At 42.2% G+C, this 17,481-nt stretch overlaps 1 protein-coding gene across 1 annotated transcript in view; it reads left to right on the top strand.

Annotated features, from left to right (window-relative positions):
* The window catches only part of LOC127450920 (voltage-dependent T-type calcium channel subunit alpha-1H-like), a 103,630-nt gene that overhangs the window by 46,539 nt on the left and 39,610 nt on the right, over nucleotides 1-17,481 (top strand). The window contains exon 9 of the mRNA XM_051715396.1: nucleotides 16,225-16,376. Within this exon, the coding sequence (XP_051571356.1) occupies nucleotides 16,225-16,376 (152 nt within the window). The remainder of the gene's footprint in view (nucleotides 1-16,224; nucleotides 16,377-17,481) is intronic.

Raw genomic sequence — 17,481 nt, 5'->3', positions numbered from 1 at the left:
ATATGATATGCAACATAAATCTAGCTATTTTCCATTCACATTATGATTGACCTATCAAAATTACTTTGAGTTCATTTTGAAGAATGAATAGTCCACAAATTCCCTCATCTGCTTTTTCAGATTTTGTAGGGCAAAATCGACTGTTTTTGATCGCTTGTTATGACTATTATGTTCATGGCCGATTTATTGCCTCTGTTATGTGTCTTAAGCCAATCACACATTGGACAAGCCACACTGCATCATGTCGTCGGTAGGACAACGCACAGGTGTCGCACATACCTGAACACGTTTGATGCAGTGAATAAAATTGGTAGTCCAAAACTGTGAATCGAATCACTATAAATACAAAAGTTATATACAAAGGTTTTTGAGTGATGTCAATGAATTTGCAGGTTTATGTTAAAAAAAAATAAAAAGAAAAAAGAAAAGTTAGAAGGGGCGACATTTACTATGCAATTTCTCTAAAGTAGCCTAGACTTTATTCAAGCTATCAAACCACAAAACAACAGACTTGTTACTGAAAATACATTGTGTAGACCACAGTGCATCCGGAAAGTATTCACAGCACTTCACTTTTTCCACATTTTGTTATGTTACAGCCTTATTCCAAAATTGATTAAATTCATTATCTTCCTCAAAATTCTACAAACAATACCCCATAATGGCAACGTGAAAGAAGTTTGTTTGAAATCTTTGCAAATTTATTAAAAATAAAAAATGAAAGCAAATCACATGTACATAAGTATTCACAGCCATTGCCATAACACTCAAAATTGAGCTCAGGTGCATCCTGTTTCCACTGTTCATCCTTGAGATGTTTCTACAACTTGATTGGAGTCCATCTGTGGTAAATTCAGTTGATTGGACATGATTTGGAAAGGCACACACCTGTCTATATAAGGTCCCACAGTTAACAATGCATTTTAGAGCACAAACCAAGCCATGAAGTCCAAGGAATTGTCTGTAGACATCCGAGACAGGATTGTATTGAGGCACAGATCTGGGGAAGGTTACAGAAAAATGTCTGCAGCACTGTAGGTCCCAATAAGCACAGTGGCTTCCATCATCCATAAATGGAAGAAGTTGGAACCACCAGGACTCTTCCTAGAGCTGGCCGCCCGGCCAAACTGAGCGATTGGGGGAGAAGGGCCTTAGTCAGGGAGATGACCAAGAACCCGATTGTCACTCTGACAGAGTTCCAGCGTTTCTCGGTGGAGAGAGGAGAACTTTCCAGAAGAACAACCATCTCTGCAGCACTCCACCAATCAGGCCTGTATGGTAGAGTGGCCAGATGGAAGCCACTCAGTAAAAGGCACATGACAGCCTGCCTGGAGTTTGCCAAAAGGCACCTGAAGGACTCTCAGACCATGAGAAACAAAATTCTCTGGTCTGATGAAACAAAGACTGAACCCTTTGGCCTGAATGGCAAGCATCATGCCTGGAGGAAACCAGGCACCACTCATCACCTGGCCAATACCATCCCTACAGTGAAGCATGGTGGTGGCAGCTGTGTCATCATGCTGTGGGGATGTTTTTCAGCGGCAGGAAATGGGAGACTAGTCAGGATCGAGGGAAAAACGAATGCAGCAATGTACAGAGACATCCTTGATGAAAACCTGCTCCAGAGCGCTCTGGACCTCAGACTGGGGCAAAGGTTCATCTTCCAACAGGACAACGACCCAAAGCACACAGCCAAGATAACAAAGGAGTGGCTACGGGACAACTCTGTGAATGTCCTTGAGTGGCCCAGCCAGAGCCCAGACTTGAAACCGATTGAACATCTCTGGAGGAATCTGAAAATGGCTGTGCACCAACGCTCCCCTTCCAACCTGTTGGAGCTTGAGAGGTCCTGCAAAGAAGAATGGGAGAAACTGCCCAAAAATAGGTGTGCCAAGCTTGTAGCATCATACTCAAAAAGACTTGAGGCTGTAATTGCTGCCAAAGGTGCTTCAACAAAGTATTGAGGAAAGGCTGTGAATACTTATGTACATGTGATTTTCTTTTTTTTTTTTTTTTTTTTTTTTTTAATAAATGTGCAAAGATTTCAAACAAACTTCTTTCACGTTGTCATTATGGGGTATTGTTTGTAGAATTTTGAGGAAAATAATGAATTTAATCAATTTTGGAATAAGGCTGTAACATAACAAAATGTGGAAAAAGTTAAGTGCTGTGAATACTTTCCGGATGCACTGTATATTAAAGATAAATCTCTTTCAAATTTTTGGACATATTTTCTGTAAAGCTGATTTGAAACAATATGTGTTGTGAAAAGCGCTATACAAATAAAAATTACTTGACTTGACATTGTGTGTCATCCGCCAGAAGTGTCTGGAGTGCGACCCCCTTTGCCAGCTATGTGCCAGTGCGTTTATGCAGAGGGGGGCCTCGGTCAGGGCGTACCAGAGCGGGCAGTGGGAGGATTCTTGGGAGGCGAACAGGTGCACCTGTGCCTGTCTGAATCGACTCAAAATCAGCTGGACCACCTGTGGGTGGAGTCCCCACTCTCCCCTGAGGGTAACCTGTCATGACAGCGCATCCACTGTAGTGTTGAGGTTGCCCGGGATGTGAGTGGCTCGCAGCAAGTCAAAGTGCTGCTGACTCCAGAGGAGGAGACGGCGGGTGAGTTGTGACATACAATGAGAGCGCAGACCGCCTTGGCGGTTGACATATGCTACCGTTGCCGTGTTATCTGTCCGAACTAACACGTGCTTGCCCTGGATCAACGGCCAAAACCTCTGCAGGGCGAGCAGAATTGCCAACAACTCGAGGCAGTTAATGTGCCAATGCAGTCGTGGGCCCGTCCACAAGCTGCGGGCCTATTGCAAACAGTGCCCCAGCCCGTTTTGGAGGCGCCTGTCGTGACCACGACACGCCTGTAGACCAGTTCTTGGGGAACACCTGCCCGTAGAAACACGAAGTCGGTCCAAGGGCTGAAAAGATGGTGACAGACCGGTGTGATGACCACACGATGTGTTCCGCGGCGCCATGCCCACCTCGGGACTCGAGTCTGAAGCCAGTGCTGAAGCGGTCTCATATGCATCAACCTGAGCGGGGTGGCCACCACTGAGGATGCCATATGCCCCAGGAGCCACTGAAAGTTTCAGTTGAACCGCTGTTTTCTGTTTGAACGCCTTCAAACAGGCCAACACTGACTGGGCACGCTCGATTGCGCTGTCAAAGGGGCTGAAAAACCCCTTCTTCATCTCGGCCAGAGGGACAGGTTCTATTGTGCTCTTCTATAGGAGGGTAGCAATCTCCGCACGCAAGGTAGCAGCGTTTTCATCCTTCACCAAGGTGAAGTGGATACCGCTGAACCTGGGCGGACACCTGGTGAACTGAATCGCGTAGCCGAGTCGGACGGTCCGGACCAGCCATCGCGACGGATTGGAAAATGCAAGCCACGTGTCCAAGTTCTGCGCAAGGGGGACCAAAGGGACAATGTCGTCAGATGTACCGGCAGGTGGGTCTCGCGGCGGGGCAGAGCTCGAGGTGCCACACCATGTCGTGGCCATGCTGAGTCTAGGGACATTGAAGCACTTACCTGGCTCTTTGTGACCACCCCTGGAACAGCCTGGGACAGGGGAGGAAGAGGCCTGTCCTCGTGACCTGTGGAGACTGTCACATCGGGGGCGGATTTGTGCCACAGCTGCCAAATAGAGTGGTGGATGGTGGTTGTGATGACGGCCGTGCACACCGGATACATGATCCAGGGAACAAGGAAACTGCTCTTGCTGAACTGTTGGGTACTGCAGCCACTTGGGCACGCAGCGCAATCAAGTGCAAAAGGTAACAAAAAGATTCTCCTCCCGGCCTTCGACCGGGGGATGGAGAGTTCTGCTTACCAGTTCCAGAGCAGTGGGTTTCATCATCCCTGGGTCGCCCATCTCAAGGGCGCTTTGAAGCGTTTCACCAGTTCTTGGCGGCCGCGAGACGGGTGGTGTCTGCTTCCTGTGGTGGGCTCCACGCCGGGGTCAGGCCGAAGGGGCGGGCTGCGGCGGAGCCGGTGCAGCCACTGCAGGGGGACGCCCTTGGTGATGAGCAGACGGGGTGCAGGATCTTGAGCCGCACCAGGGCAGGATATACCGGATAGCCTCCGTCTACTGCTCCACCGTCGAGAACTGCTGGGCAAAGTCCTTGACGGTGTCGCCGAATAGGCCAGCCTGGGAGATGGGGGAAGCAAGGAACCGTAACCTGTCGGCCTCACCCATCTCGACCAGGTTGAGCCAAAGGTGGCGCTCCTGGACCACTAATGTGGACATCGTCCGCCCGAGAGACCGCGCTGTAACCTCCGTCGCTCGGAGAGTGAGGTCGGTCACCGAGCGCAGTTCCTGCATCAATCCCGGGGCGGAACTACCCTTGTGCAGTTTCTTTAGCACCTTGGCAGACTTGCAGGAGAGCCATGGCGTGTAGGGCAGAGGCGGCTTGTCCAGCGGCACTGTAGGCCTTGGCCGTCAGAGACGACGTAAACCTACAGGCCTTGGACGGGGGCTTCAGGCACCCGCGCCAGGTGGCAGCGCTCTGCGGGCATAGGTGCACCTCGTTTGCCGAATAACAATTGGCCGCCCCACTTTCGAGGGTAGTGAGGGCGGAGAAGCAGAAAAGATCGGGACCGGGCAGTAAAAAAAGTGCCTCCCACGACCTTGTAAGCTCTTCATGCACTTCCGGGAAGAAAGGAATGGGGGCGGGGCGTGGCTTTGAGCGGCGCCGCAAGCCCAGGAACCAATCATCGAGCCGCGAGGGTTCAGGGAAGAGCAGATGGTTCCACTCTAGCTGACGCTCGCGGCTGCCCGGGAAAGCATGTCGTCATCTCCGCATCAGCCTGTGACTGGGCAATCGTCCCCAAAGGGATGAGCCCAGCTGAGGCTTCCGCGTCCGACTGGATGAGCCCGCTCTCCGATGCTGCGCTCGAGATCTCATCACTTTCGCGGGCTCCGAATAAGAGGTTGAACTCGCCATGAGACAAGCCGGCGGACTCATCCGGAAGCCCGATCAGGGCAGACGAGCGTGCTGGGGAATGGGAGGTCCGCGGGGGGATACCCGGTGGAGGCGGTCCCATTGGGGTCCCCAAATCAACCCCAGTGCTAGCCGCGCTGGCCTCATACCCGTGGGTAAAAGGACCGAGGCGGGGAGCCTCTGGGGCGGCTTGCTTTCTTATGAAGGCAAGCCGCGACCACATCGTTGCCATGGACATGTCCTCGCAATGAGTACACGACCATCCATGAACGAATACACGATAAGTGACCATACACGAAAGACAGTGATCGTGACCGTCAGAAGGCGAGAGATAACGAGCGCAACCAGGAATAACACACAAAGGAAAGGCATCTTTAAAAAGACTCGTCTTTATAAAGATGTTCCGTGTGTGCCGCTCTTTTTAGAGAAATTTGCTCTTTTAGAGAAATATACTCTTTTAGAGAAATATACTCTTTTATTTCTGCCGAAGTGCCCAGGGGCATTCTCTGCAGTGCACCAGTGCAGAGGAGGGAGAAGCCACTGAAATGCGCCGTCAGATCCAGCAGAGGTGAATGAACAGTCATGGGAATTCAGCTCAATGAGCATGATTGTTCGGCTCCGAAGAGAAAATCTGAATGAGTGGTTGCATACCAGCTCCTTTTATACCCATATGTCCGGGGGAGTGGCATACAAATACCACTAGCCAATTTTCATTGGCCTTTTATCAAAGGCCAGAGGTGTCTCGGGCTCCCAAGAGTGACCCCTAGTGTCACTACATCGACACAACGTCAAGTGAGTGACAGATAGGGAACATTTATATATATATAAATGATGCAATCCAAAGTGCATTTGAACATGTATATACATCATGTTATTTGCATTACTTTCACACTATGATTGTGCTATCTACATTTATTCGAGTTCACTCTGAAGAATGAGCTGTCCACAAATTTTCTTTTTCGCCAATCTATGATCGACTCCAGACACTCAGGGTTGTGCCATTTTGGTGTGGATATCAGAACATGTCACAATTGATGTAAAACACCCAGTCAACACTGTCCTAAGATGAATGTCACACATGGAAGAGTTTACGCTGATGTAGCTCAGTCTGCCTTGGCTTTGACCCAAGATTTTATATGATTGGGTCGTAATGTACAATCTGACAAGCAACAATTGTAAAGCACAAAACAAATTTCACAGTGTACAGTACGCCCAGCTTATATAGGACTTAGATTGCTTTAGTAATGATTGCTCGTAAGGAAAAACATCCCATAGGAGGAAACACAGGCCATTTGCTTCAAAGGACAAGTAAAACTGCTGACTTATGCCTGGCTTATATCAAAGTCTGAACAATGTATTCCTCAGCAGAATTGCATTGGTGTACGCACAAAGGTTAGCACATTATTTATTTTCATATATAAACAATGGTGAGGATTCATAGCCTTATTGGGCCAACAGATCCCACAGGTTATGTAATGGTATTGTGCCGCAATGCTTTAGACTGTACCTCTGTACAGGGGTTGCTTTATGCGGATGCTACACTTGACAGAAGCGGCCGGGGGAAAGATCAAGTAAGGTCAATGACAATCAGCGCTCGTCTTCTGTCATTCTGTCATCCATTAAAAGCAGGAGAATTTTGGTCAAAAATATAGCATTCGAGTGCATGATAATTGTTTCCCACCATTGTGATTGCAAAATACCATGCACCTTTTCATGACACAATGATACATTGCTTTGCATTCAGTGCTCGTTTTGGAAGAGAGAAAGGGAAAACTGCAGTGCTTTTTATACAAAAATACAGTACATGTGTTGTTAAAACGTTCTTGTGATTTTCTTACATCCCTTGTGATAAATAATATACAGTGAAAACTACGACACTGTGATCTAAAGAAAATAGCTTACACTATTTCATGTTAAGCATTTTTTCTACCATAAAACCCCATTATACATGGTTGCTTAAGACATTACTAAGACTTGTACTAGACAGTGGCCGTGAAAGGGCAAATTTATGTTTTAGTGATATTTATTTATTTATTTATTTTTACCACATTAGTCATATACTGTTTACGAAATGATGAGCCCAATATTAAATGGAAAGCACATTTTGTTAAGCATTCAAAATGGAAAAGGTTATAACAAAGAAGAAAACGGAAAAAATATTGTCTCCATTGATTGCAGCTTCATTCTTTAGGCAAAAGGTAGTGTTTATTAAAAGTGAAGATTGATTGAGATTTGTCCTGTATTTGGCTGAAAGAAAGTTGGGAACCCTAGTCACAACTGACTTTACATTATTAAAGAGGAATCTTCACATTAATAGATAAGTATGCTAATAATAGATCTTTATAAGCCTTTTATACTACATTTAATTATGTCTGATAATGTATGATTGATTAGTTACTGTTTGACTAAAGCTGTACTTTACGACTTTAATCATTATGTTACTTTCAAAAAGAACTCTACCAGTTCATGTTGTCTATGTCTAATTAACCTAAGACACAAAAGACAGATAATTTAATCCTTATTACAGAAACAGAAGAGGCTGTTATAGTAATGTTGGGGGTTTGGAAACTTCTTTGCTTTAAAGGAACATTCCAGGTTACTTTTTGTTGAAGCACTTATAATAATTCTTTATTAAGAAAATGTTTGTTTTTAAAGTTATTCCTTTATCATGTTTCAAATCAAGAAAATGTACCTTCCCACCTTAAATGTTAAATCTAAACCTTACCAAAAGTGTCATAAAAGACCAATTTTCAGCTCACATGTTGACTTGCATACTCTGCAGGACTAGTACCCTGGACCTTTGCATTGCAAGTGTTCTTCTATTAGTTAAACTACCACACAATTTGATGGCATAAAAACAAGCTTGTAAATGTAATTGGTGCAAACGTTAAAATATATATATTTTTTGTACAAGTCATGTGCTACAGTATGTGTAAGTGTTTTAATGTCATAAAATATCATTTTGTGAGGAACAGAGCAAAAAGTGTTTATCAGCTGATAATCTGCCCTCTTATTGTGATTTGTATTTACTGTAAACACATTTCCCATTTATTTTTACAAATTGAGGGACAAGTCGAAATCAATGTCTGCATGCCACAAATGCTTTCCAGAGACATTTAAGACTCATAAAATTAAAAGTTTTCTGTTCTTAAATTCATATCTGTAAGCTTTGAGGTCATGTACAGTTTATGCTAGCATACCATTTCTCATAAAGTTGACAACATTAACATTTTGCTATATGCAGTTGTGCTATACACAGATGTACACATTTAAAATTTACAGTCTTTCTCTTTGACGAAAGTAGACCAAAATAGGACCAAATTATTTATGATGCAGGGCATATAAAACTTTTTGTCCAATAAAAAGCTCTCTGGAATGAGAATGTCCCCTCCTCCTTATTATAAAAACCAATCAAAAATGCCAGTTTTTGTGCTATAACATTAAGCAAACACTAGCTCAGAAATACAAAATAGTAAGCAAACAATTTGACTGCCTACCATTCCAAAATATTAACACCCTCTTGATGATGAACATGGGTCTCCTCATCAGAAACGTTACCTTTCAATCATAGACTGTATCTGAATAGGCGTAGGTGAAGGTAGTGACAAGAAATGATCCATAATTGTACATTGAATAAACAGTAAAGTGTGCTTATGCCAAACTGTGCCGTAAGCTAAAGGCTTTTTTCTAAATGTCAACACAGGGAAGAATCCTATTCTTTAATAAATGTAAGCATACTGTAATCGCAAAGGAAAAGAGGTTGACTTCAGTTTACATTGTGCACAATGTCACAGACAAGTTGTTTATTAGGTCATTGTCTTTCATTTATAATCAAACTTTATGGCTTATCAAAATAGGTGTTTTTTCAGTGCGATGCTGTGTGCTGCCAGCTACTGGAATACCCTATCACTATAGTTCTTATTGAGGGAGGATTACAGTAATGAGATAAGACTGGCTGCATTGATCTATGTACTGAATGCTCTTAGCACAGCTGGGAGAAAGATCAGCAACTCAGAGCAGAGTCTCGGCACTCTCGAGTCAATCACCACCTAATCAGATTTACATGGAGCCACTGGCATTTCGTTTTTCTACAGTCACGACTGCACAAATAGTTATTTCAGTTTATTAAATGATAGGCATGTTCATAAGCTCTGAGGCTAATGATATTTGTGTAGGTCCTCCAGTGTGACTTGCTATACTCCATCTAAAACTATTTTAAATGGCAATTTGCCAAAATTTTGATGTTGATCAAAAAAAGTCCATGCGTCAACCACCCATTTACTAAGCAATTCTGCATCTCATCTTCGCCCCACCCATATTATCGTCACCATTACACATTTTTTTCCCAAACACAACATGTCTTAAAATGCATTGATTGTGGCTTGTCACTGTATAGTTTACAGCTGTGAAATGATGTGCGTTGTTTCGAAGACCATTGGAAGTCACAGACTGCGCTGGTGTTTTCATTCTTTTTTCCTTTTCTGATTTGAGTTGTTCTGCTCTCAGAGGTATATACCCGAGTGGGGGATGAGGAATGTGTGCTATGTTGAGGCATCATGGGATATGGAGGAAGGGGGCGGTTAAGAGCGTAGCAGTCGACTCCCTCTGGAGCAGTGCAGCCGTCCTCTCCTAACATCGCTCTGCCATGATGCCGTCACTGAAAGCCCAGTGTCCCAACATGCATTTTCAGTGTCACTGCTGTTCTATTGCTATTTTTCTCTGTCCAACTAATGTGCCTGATGCAGCAGCAGTGGGAATTTGCAGCTTTGTACTCAGGGAGGTCATGTTTAGCAAAGCTGAGATGGGGATTCAATTTGTTTGTAGTGTTAAAGATTCCATTAACCCATTTTTTGTGTGTGTGTGTGTGTGTGTGTGTGTGTGTGCTTTTTTTTTTTTTTTTTGGTCCATTTTAAACTTTAAATAAACATTTTCTCAATGTGTATGTGACTAACACAGGTTTTTGAATTTTTTTTCCATGTTGATAATGCTAGCTTGTACAAATGTACTAATAGCATGTTAAATTGTTGATTGTTACATTTCTTCAATGCATCAATGTATCATCACATTCAACACTGATAGTTAGATTTACAAACTTCTGCCTGCATTTTTTTTTTCAAATTAACCTGTCAGTTTGATACCTGTAGATAAATTTAGCTACCTCAGTTGAAATTGGCAATAAACCTGTTTAAACATTTTAAACAGTTTTGTTTAGCTTGACATGGTAATTTACTATGGCCCCATTTACACCTTGCATTAACGTGTTTTCGATGATCGGATCGCTATTGTATAGCACTTGACCACATTAAAAGCCAGGTGTAAATGCACCCAAGACGCACTGTGATCAGGTAACTGAATCTACATGCGTAGGTGGTTAGGGACAGATTTTGACCACATTCAAAGGTGTAAATGCAAATCCGTTATCCGGATGCAACTACGTAAGTAATTAAAAATGTGATGAGGTTATGCTACAGTCATCCATTGTTAAAGTGCTGTGATGTGGTTTCTTACCTTTTTTTGTTTATTCTGCAATTGAAATGATAAGAACACAACAGCCACTGCCATCTTGCAGTTTTGTCACCTGAAAAATGTATAATATACCATGAATTATTCCATTGGAATACATACACTTGGAATATCTCTTCTCTCTCCTCAAATCCCCACTCGCTCGCATCTCTCTTCTGCTTTCTAATTACTATGTGTCTCGCGTGACACTCACATGAAACCAGGCTTCACTTGCGCATTTCAGATTAGAAGCATATTTAGCACTTACAAAGTGCTGAACGCAAGATGATTATCAATAAATTTGCTTCTGCGATCCGAAATTAAGCTTTGGTGGTTGCCAAAAATGTTTAATTAAGGAAAAGCTCTGACTTTCAAAGTTATGGAAAGCATTTGAAATATCCATCAATGTTTTTAAAATTTGCTAAAAGACCACAGCTTCTTACAGTATGTAATATTTAAGTAGTGTTGATTTATGTTGCACTACACAGATGTTTTATCCAATCAAATGCTCTCAAGAATGATTATGTACTTCTGCCTGCAACCAACTAGCAAGTTGCAAATCATGGTTTGTGGCTGCGACATAAAGCCTATTGACTATTTAAAAATAAAGGGACAAGCCCTTTGATATGTCCGACTCCCAGCCAAACGTCCTGCTTCTATCGGAAATACATCAGCACAAGACAGAAAACTGTGCTCACCAAGTGATTTCTTGGGGTTTTTGAGGGTTTGTTGATGGTGAGGAGGGATTGGGTTGGTGGAGGTGAGGCAGTCTCAGACACAATGTTGGGGCTTGTTATTTTAAAATATGGAAATTCACTAATTCTCTGTCATTGTAAAAAGGACACCATTTTATTGGAAACATTATGCATAGACTGTGAGATTGTGTTTAGAATTAATCATGACTTAGCTCGGGTAATGGCACTGCATAAAACACGGCATGGGTCTCTAACTACTGTTCAATATTAAAAGAAACATTCCAGTAAACAATGTTTATGCCTGTTGGTTCAGAGTTGTTCAGGTAAATTAGAATCTATAGGTTACTTGTGTAACCCCGGTTCTCTGATAGCATTAAGTGAGGTGTCTCAGTGTCTCCTAGAAGACCTATTACATTACGCCAGCCCTTTTTGGCTGGCAGAAGTGACGCTTGTGTCTGGATGAGGCTCCGCTTCCCAGTATAAAAGGGGCGACACAGTGTCATTACATTATTCATAACAAGCACACCTCTTCCTCACTTCACACAGCAAGGAGGATGATCTGGTGAGACATATCACTTAATGCTATCAGAGAACTGAGATCACACAAGGAGCCTATAGTCTTACTGGAATATGCCAAAGAAATAGCTTCCACTATCCAGTGCGATAAGCGCTGTTTGGTGATTGGTTTCCCGTGTGCAGTTTTGCCCAGGAAACAAACAGCTGATCACTCTCCGTTAATTTTTCAGTCCTTTCTGTATAAACGCGCAGAGCACACACTGTGCATAATGCATTCAACCTCTGCTGCTCTAACGAAGCAAAGGGTGGTGGACAAAAAGCCCTGAGTTCAAGAGGAACAATAGATTGAATAACGTTTGGAATGAATGCAGGGTTTGGTTGTAATAAACCTCTGTATCCCCTGGCATAAATTGCATACACGCAGAATATATAGAAAGTGGTTGTATCTCACTGATTCGTTTCACTGAAGCCAATGCTAAAAATATTGCCGTCTTGAACAACAATATCTTGAAATCAACTTATCCAATGGCTCAAATGGATGCCCTGAAATAACATCAAGCACCATCGCTAAATCCCATGAGGAGAAAGCGGTTTAGAAACTGGGAGAGCGTGACGTGCGCCCTTCATAAAGCGACACACTAAAGGATGCTGCCCTACTGTATTACCATCAGAGCCTATATGACATGCTGATATAGCAGCCAGAAAAACTGATGGTTGAGAACGCTTTCCCCTTATCTGTCAATTTTGTAGAAATGATAGTATAACTGCCACTGAGCATTGATAGGGAATCTCGTGTCTATCTGTGCACCAACGCTCAAACACGCCCCATTTACACCCGTACAAAGATCTAGTAGATGATGCTCTAGCATTCTGTATAGTCCTAATAACACTATGGTTGCATTCAAATTGAACCACTTAAGGGCCAGGCCCACAGTGCCAGGTGCTCTGGATGAGGATGGAAAATCTCCCCCTGTGCCTGCAACAACAGGTCTCTCCGCAGCAGAAGAGGCCACGGCTGTTCGTATAGCATATGTATGATCTCTGTCAGCCAATACTTCCCTGGCCAGCACAGAGCTATTAATATCATTCTCATTCCCTTCTCTCTCACTCTGGTGAGGGTTGGAGATATCAACGCTATTGGCAGGAACGCATAAAGGAGAATGCGAGGCCACTCGTGCGCTAGCGCATCTATTCCCAGCGATGCGCTCTGATCTTTTAGAGAGAAGAACAGAGGGCACTGAGCAATCTCTTGAGACGTGAACAGATCCTCTGTCGCCCTGCTGAACTGGCTCCAAATCTGCTCGACCGCTTCTTTGTTCAGTCTCCACTCCCTGAAAAGAGGATTGCCCCTCGACAGCAAATCCATACCCCGATTCATAATATCCTGTACGTGCATTGCTCTCAGGGATAAGAAGTGGGAATTGCCCTACAGAATCAGTTTGCATGCCAATGTGTGTGGAAGGAGTGATCTGAGACCGCTGTAGTGTTGCCCGTTCTCACAAGAACATGATGCCCTTCCAATAAGTCGAGAAAATGCTTCAGGGTTAAGAAAACCACCCGCATTTCCAGATAATTTATATGGTGATTGGTCAGATGTTGACCCAATCTCCCATTTATTATTCTGCCCTCATGAGAGCCCCCCAACCAGACAGTGAATCGTCCATCATAATGACTTTTCTGGCCTGAACAACACCCATGGGGACCCCTTAAATCAAAAAGGATGGGTGTCTCCAATGGCACAATGCCAGCACTGATATCGATGTCACCCTCACTCTCCTCCGAGAGTGATGTAATAGGTCCAATCTCAGAGAGGCTACCCAGCACTGAAACTCTCTCATGAATAATCGGCCTAGTGGAATGACTATCAGAGCCGAGGCCATTAACCCCGAATGTCTGAAGCATGTGCGAAAGGAAACCCTCTGAAACTTGGGCAGACATTGAGTAAATTGTATTACTCTCTCCTCTGACAGTCACAGTCTGAATGTTTGTCTGGGGATTAATACACTCTTCTCTGTGTTTAATCTTAAACCCAGCTTTTGAAGATGCTCTGAGCATCGCAGTGTGCTCTCTCATGTGTGCTCCGATTGAGCTGTCACAAGTCAATCGTCTGTGCATGTAATGAGATGAATGCCTCTTACTCTGAGCAGGGTTAGAGCTGCTTCCATACATTTGAAGGGGCAGAAGGGGCATATCCCATAGTGAGACACCGAAACGTATGCTTGAAAGAGAGCAAATTGTTACTTCAAGCCATATTAGAGTTAACACACTTTAACAATCCTGTCACCTGAGGTGATGTCTGCTGCTGGATGATTCACAGAGTAACCTGTTTGACACAACAGAGCAGTACATCTATATGTACATTTCACACATTTTTAGACAGGTTTTGATGTTGTCATTGCTAGCTTGTTTTAGCTAACTTTCCATGTGTCATTATTCTTCCCTTCAATTCCAATTGCTTGAAATGTTTAGAATGCTTGTCACTGCAATAAAAAAGGTTTAGTGTAAGTTTTTATAATTTTTTACTAATCCATTATTAATCTGTTGTTTGTTCTTGTGTAACAATGAATATTTATAACTGACTTCTCCAGAATGCTTAAATTAATCGATTAATGTGAGTAGATCAATGCAGGCAGCAGGGGTCGTGGAGTCCCCCAGTGGTGAACTGTCAGGTTTTACCTCATTTACAGAAATACATTTACAGCATAAAAAACAGTATATAGGTATACTTGCAGAAGTTTATGTTAACAACTTATAATATAATTATGATGTAAGTACAGAAACCTATTTTAATAGAAACTTAGATTTAAGTTGTATATGTCTCCTAAAGCACCAATATTCAATTAAGAGGCAATAATATGCGAAGCTGTGAGACCCTATAAGCACAAATGTACAGTGATTTTATCTTTTTAAATTGAAGTGATAAACACAGTGACTTTCAACCTGCCAAAGCGAGGCTGATAGTTTGATTTACTGATTTTATAACAGTGTGTTAATGTGAACAGTAACAAGGTGAATGCTGAGGGTAGCTGCTCTTATAATAAGCAGCAAAACCTAGAGGCTCATGCAGTTTATAGTTGCTTTAGAATGTCTTTATTGATTTGTATTGGAGAACTGAGTGTAGTGGTAATTTCTGTCTCCTCACAAATTGTTGATGCAGTGTGCATCAGCAAATGTAAAGAGACTTGAAATTGCTTATGATGGACAGATTAATGTCTGTCCGATTAATCTGTGCTTGCTGTATTGCTTTGCTCTCAGTAAAAGGGTTTATAGCATTGCTTGGGTTTTGATTTTGCTAATCAAAGCTCAGCACGGGATGTATTTGTGTAAAATTGATCAATTGTAATTGCTTTAAGTATGCTGAAATGTCTTAATATAATTTGGCCCATAGGCCTAATGTTACATGATCTGTGTGTTTATCATGATGTCCTCAATAGTCTTGTAGTTATCTGTGTTCATATACTATAAGTACTACCAAAGTTCAAGTAAATCAGCTTTCTCAGCAGTAGGGCTGGACGATATGGCTTAAAATTTGATCACGATCTATATATATATATATATAAATAGGGAAGGAAATGCGTTCCACATGTTTGTTAGACCTCAACAATGAAAATAAACAACATGTTTGTTTAAAAGTAAACTCTGAATGGTAAGCTACCTTTTAATTTGAAGTTCATGAAGTATACTCAGTTCAGGATTTAATCCTGCATATGGTGTGTGACCTCTTTTCACCACAATGCCATCGTCTTCAGTGGACGTTTGACTCTCCTCATGGTCATTCATTTTCAAATTTCCAACAATTTTCTTCTTCCTGGTTTTACATTTCAGTAAAATCTACATTTAATTTTTTTAAATCAGCAATAAAATCAGTCAACATATACAGGTATGTCATAAATTTTATTTTTTTAAACTCAAAACTCTATTTTTCAGTCTGGTCCAGCTAATGTATATGTTTTTAGAGTAAACTAACAAGCAATGACTCTATCAAAAAGTAAATTGTATTTTTTAACTGATAGGTGGGACTCTCTGCTGAAAAGAGAAGCATTTCCCATGCTGGTCTAGGCTGGTTTATACTGGTTAGTGCTAGTTGGGTGCTGGTTTTGCTGGAGGACCAGCAACCTACGTGGTGAAGCTATAACGTTTTTATATGGTAATGCTGTTTTTTCAAGGAAGTCTTGCTGGTAAACCTTTCTGTTGATGTAACACGAGCACACCAGCATCCAGTGTTGTGGACCGCATTCAAAACACAGCATATGCTGGTCACCAGCTATGCTAAGTTTGTTTTTTTGTTTTTCTGCAGGGCTTAAATTCCAACATCCGCCATATTGAGCAGTAGGTTTTTCCATTATTTTTTATATGAATGGGCTGTCTCCTCCTCCTAAACTCTCTTAGGTACAGCCCTCTGTCATTTAATATATTGTTATAAGAGCAAGGGTGTGTGAAGGTGTCATTATAAGGGTCAGTGATTAAGGTCACTCATATGTAGTATTCCCAGCAGTATCCTGGCATGATTTTTACCTGCAGAAGGTAATGAGGTGTGTTCTTGTTTCCCTGTTCACAGCCTGAGGAGCTGACAGACATTCTGGAGATCAGCAATATTGTCTTCACTAGCATGTTTGTCCTAGAAATGCTCTTCAAACTGCTGGCCTTTGGCATCTTTGGCTACATCAGGAATCCATACAATATCTTTGATGGGATTATTGTAGTCATAAGGTAAGATCTGTTCAGAAGGACAAATTTGTTTATATGGGTATATTTCTTGAGAGTCATGCTCTCAAAGTGTTGTGGAAGAGAAAACAGTGAGGAATTCTAGCAGGGCTTTTTCTAGGATCAGGATTAAAGGGATAGTTCACCCAAAAATGAAAATTATCTCATTATTTACTCACCCTCATGATATCCCAGGTGTGTATGACTTGCTTTCTTCACCAGAACACATCTGAAGAAAAATAGAAAAATATCTTAGCTCAGTAGGTCCTTAAAATGCAAGTGAATGGAGATTTCTCTTTGCAGCTCCAAAAATTACAGACTTTCAGCATAAACGTCATCGAAACGACTCCAGCAATTAAATTAACGTCTTTGAAAGTGATACGGTCACTTTTGGTGCGAAAAAATATAAATATTTAAGAACTTTTTAACTGTAAATCATCGCTTCCATTAGTCTTCACAAGAGGGTGGAGATCACGCGGTCTCTCATGTGATGTATTCCTGTTGCCATGATACAGGCGTAATCTCACATTCTCCACTCGGTTGAGAAATCCAGGATGAGCACACAAACCTACCATTGTGAGTAAAGAACAGATCAATACAGATCTAAACCAGAACCAACCAAGCTACTGTACATCGTTCCTCCTTCTCACTTGGAAACAGCGCTGCTCTTCTGTCTGTGACGCACATGCCTCAGTTCTCACATGTTTCAAATTCCAATGCGATTATGTCACGCTCTTACCACTGCAGAACGGAAGCAAGATTTAAGAGTTTAAAAAAGTACTTAAAAATGTGATTTTTGGAGCTTCAAAAGAGAAATCTCCATTCACTTGGAGCTACATTCCTACTGATCTAAGATATTTTTCTATTTTTCTTCAAATGTGTTTTGGTGAAGAAAGAAAGTCATATATACCTGGGATATCATAAGGGTGAGTAAATAATGAAATAATTTTTGGGTGAATTATTCCTTAAAGACCCCACACACAAAAATTGGAGCTTTGTGGCTTTTAGTACGTGTGTTAGCTTTAAGGCCATCTACATGCTAGTGTACTGCTAACAGTTAAAACAATATATACACATTTAAACTAAAGGGTATTGGCTACTTAAAAAAGGA

The sequence above is a fragment of the Myxocyprinus asiaticus genome, chromosome 13, assembly GCF_019703515.2.
Source record: "Myxocyprinus asiaticus isolate MX2 ecotype Aquarium Trade chromosome 13, UBuf_Myxa_2, whole genome shotgun sequence".
Taxonomy (NCBI): Eukaryota; Metazoa; Chordata; class Actinopteri; order Cypriniformes; family Catostomidae; genus Myxocyprinus; species Myxocyprinus asiaticus.
This window is presented reverse-complemented; position numbering and strand designations above follow the sequence as displayed.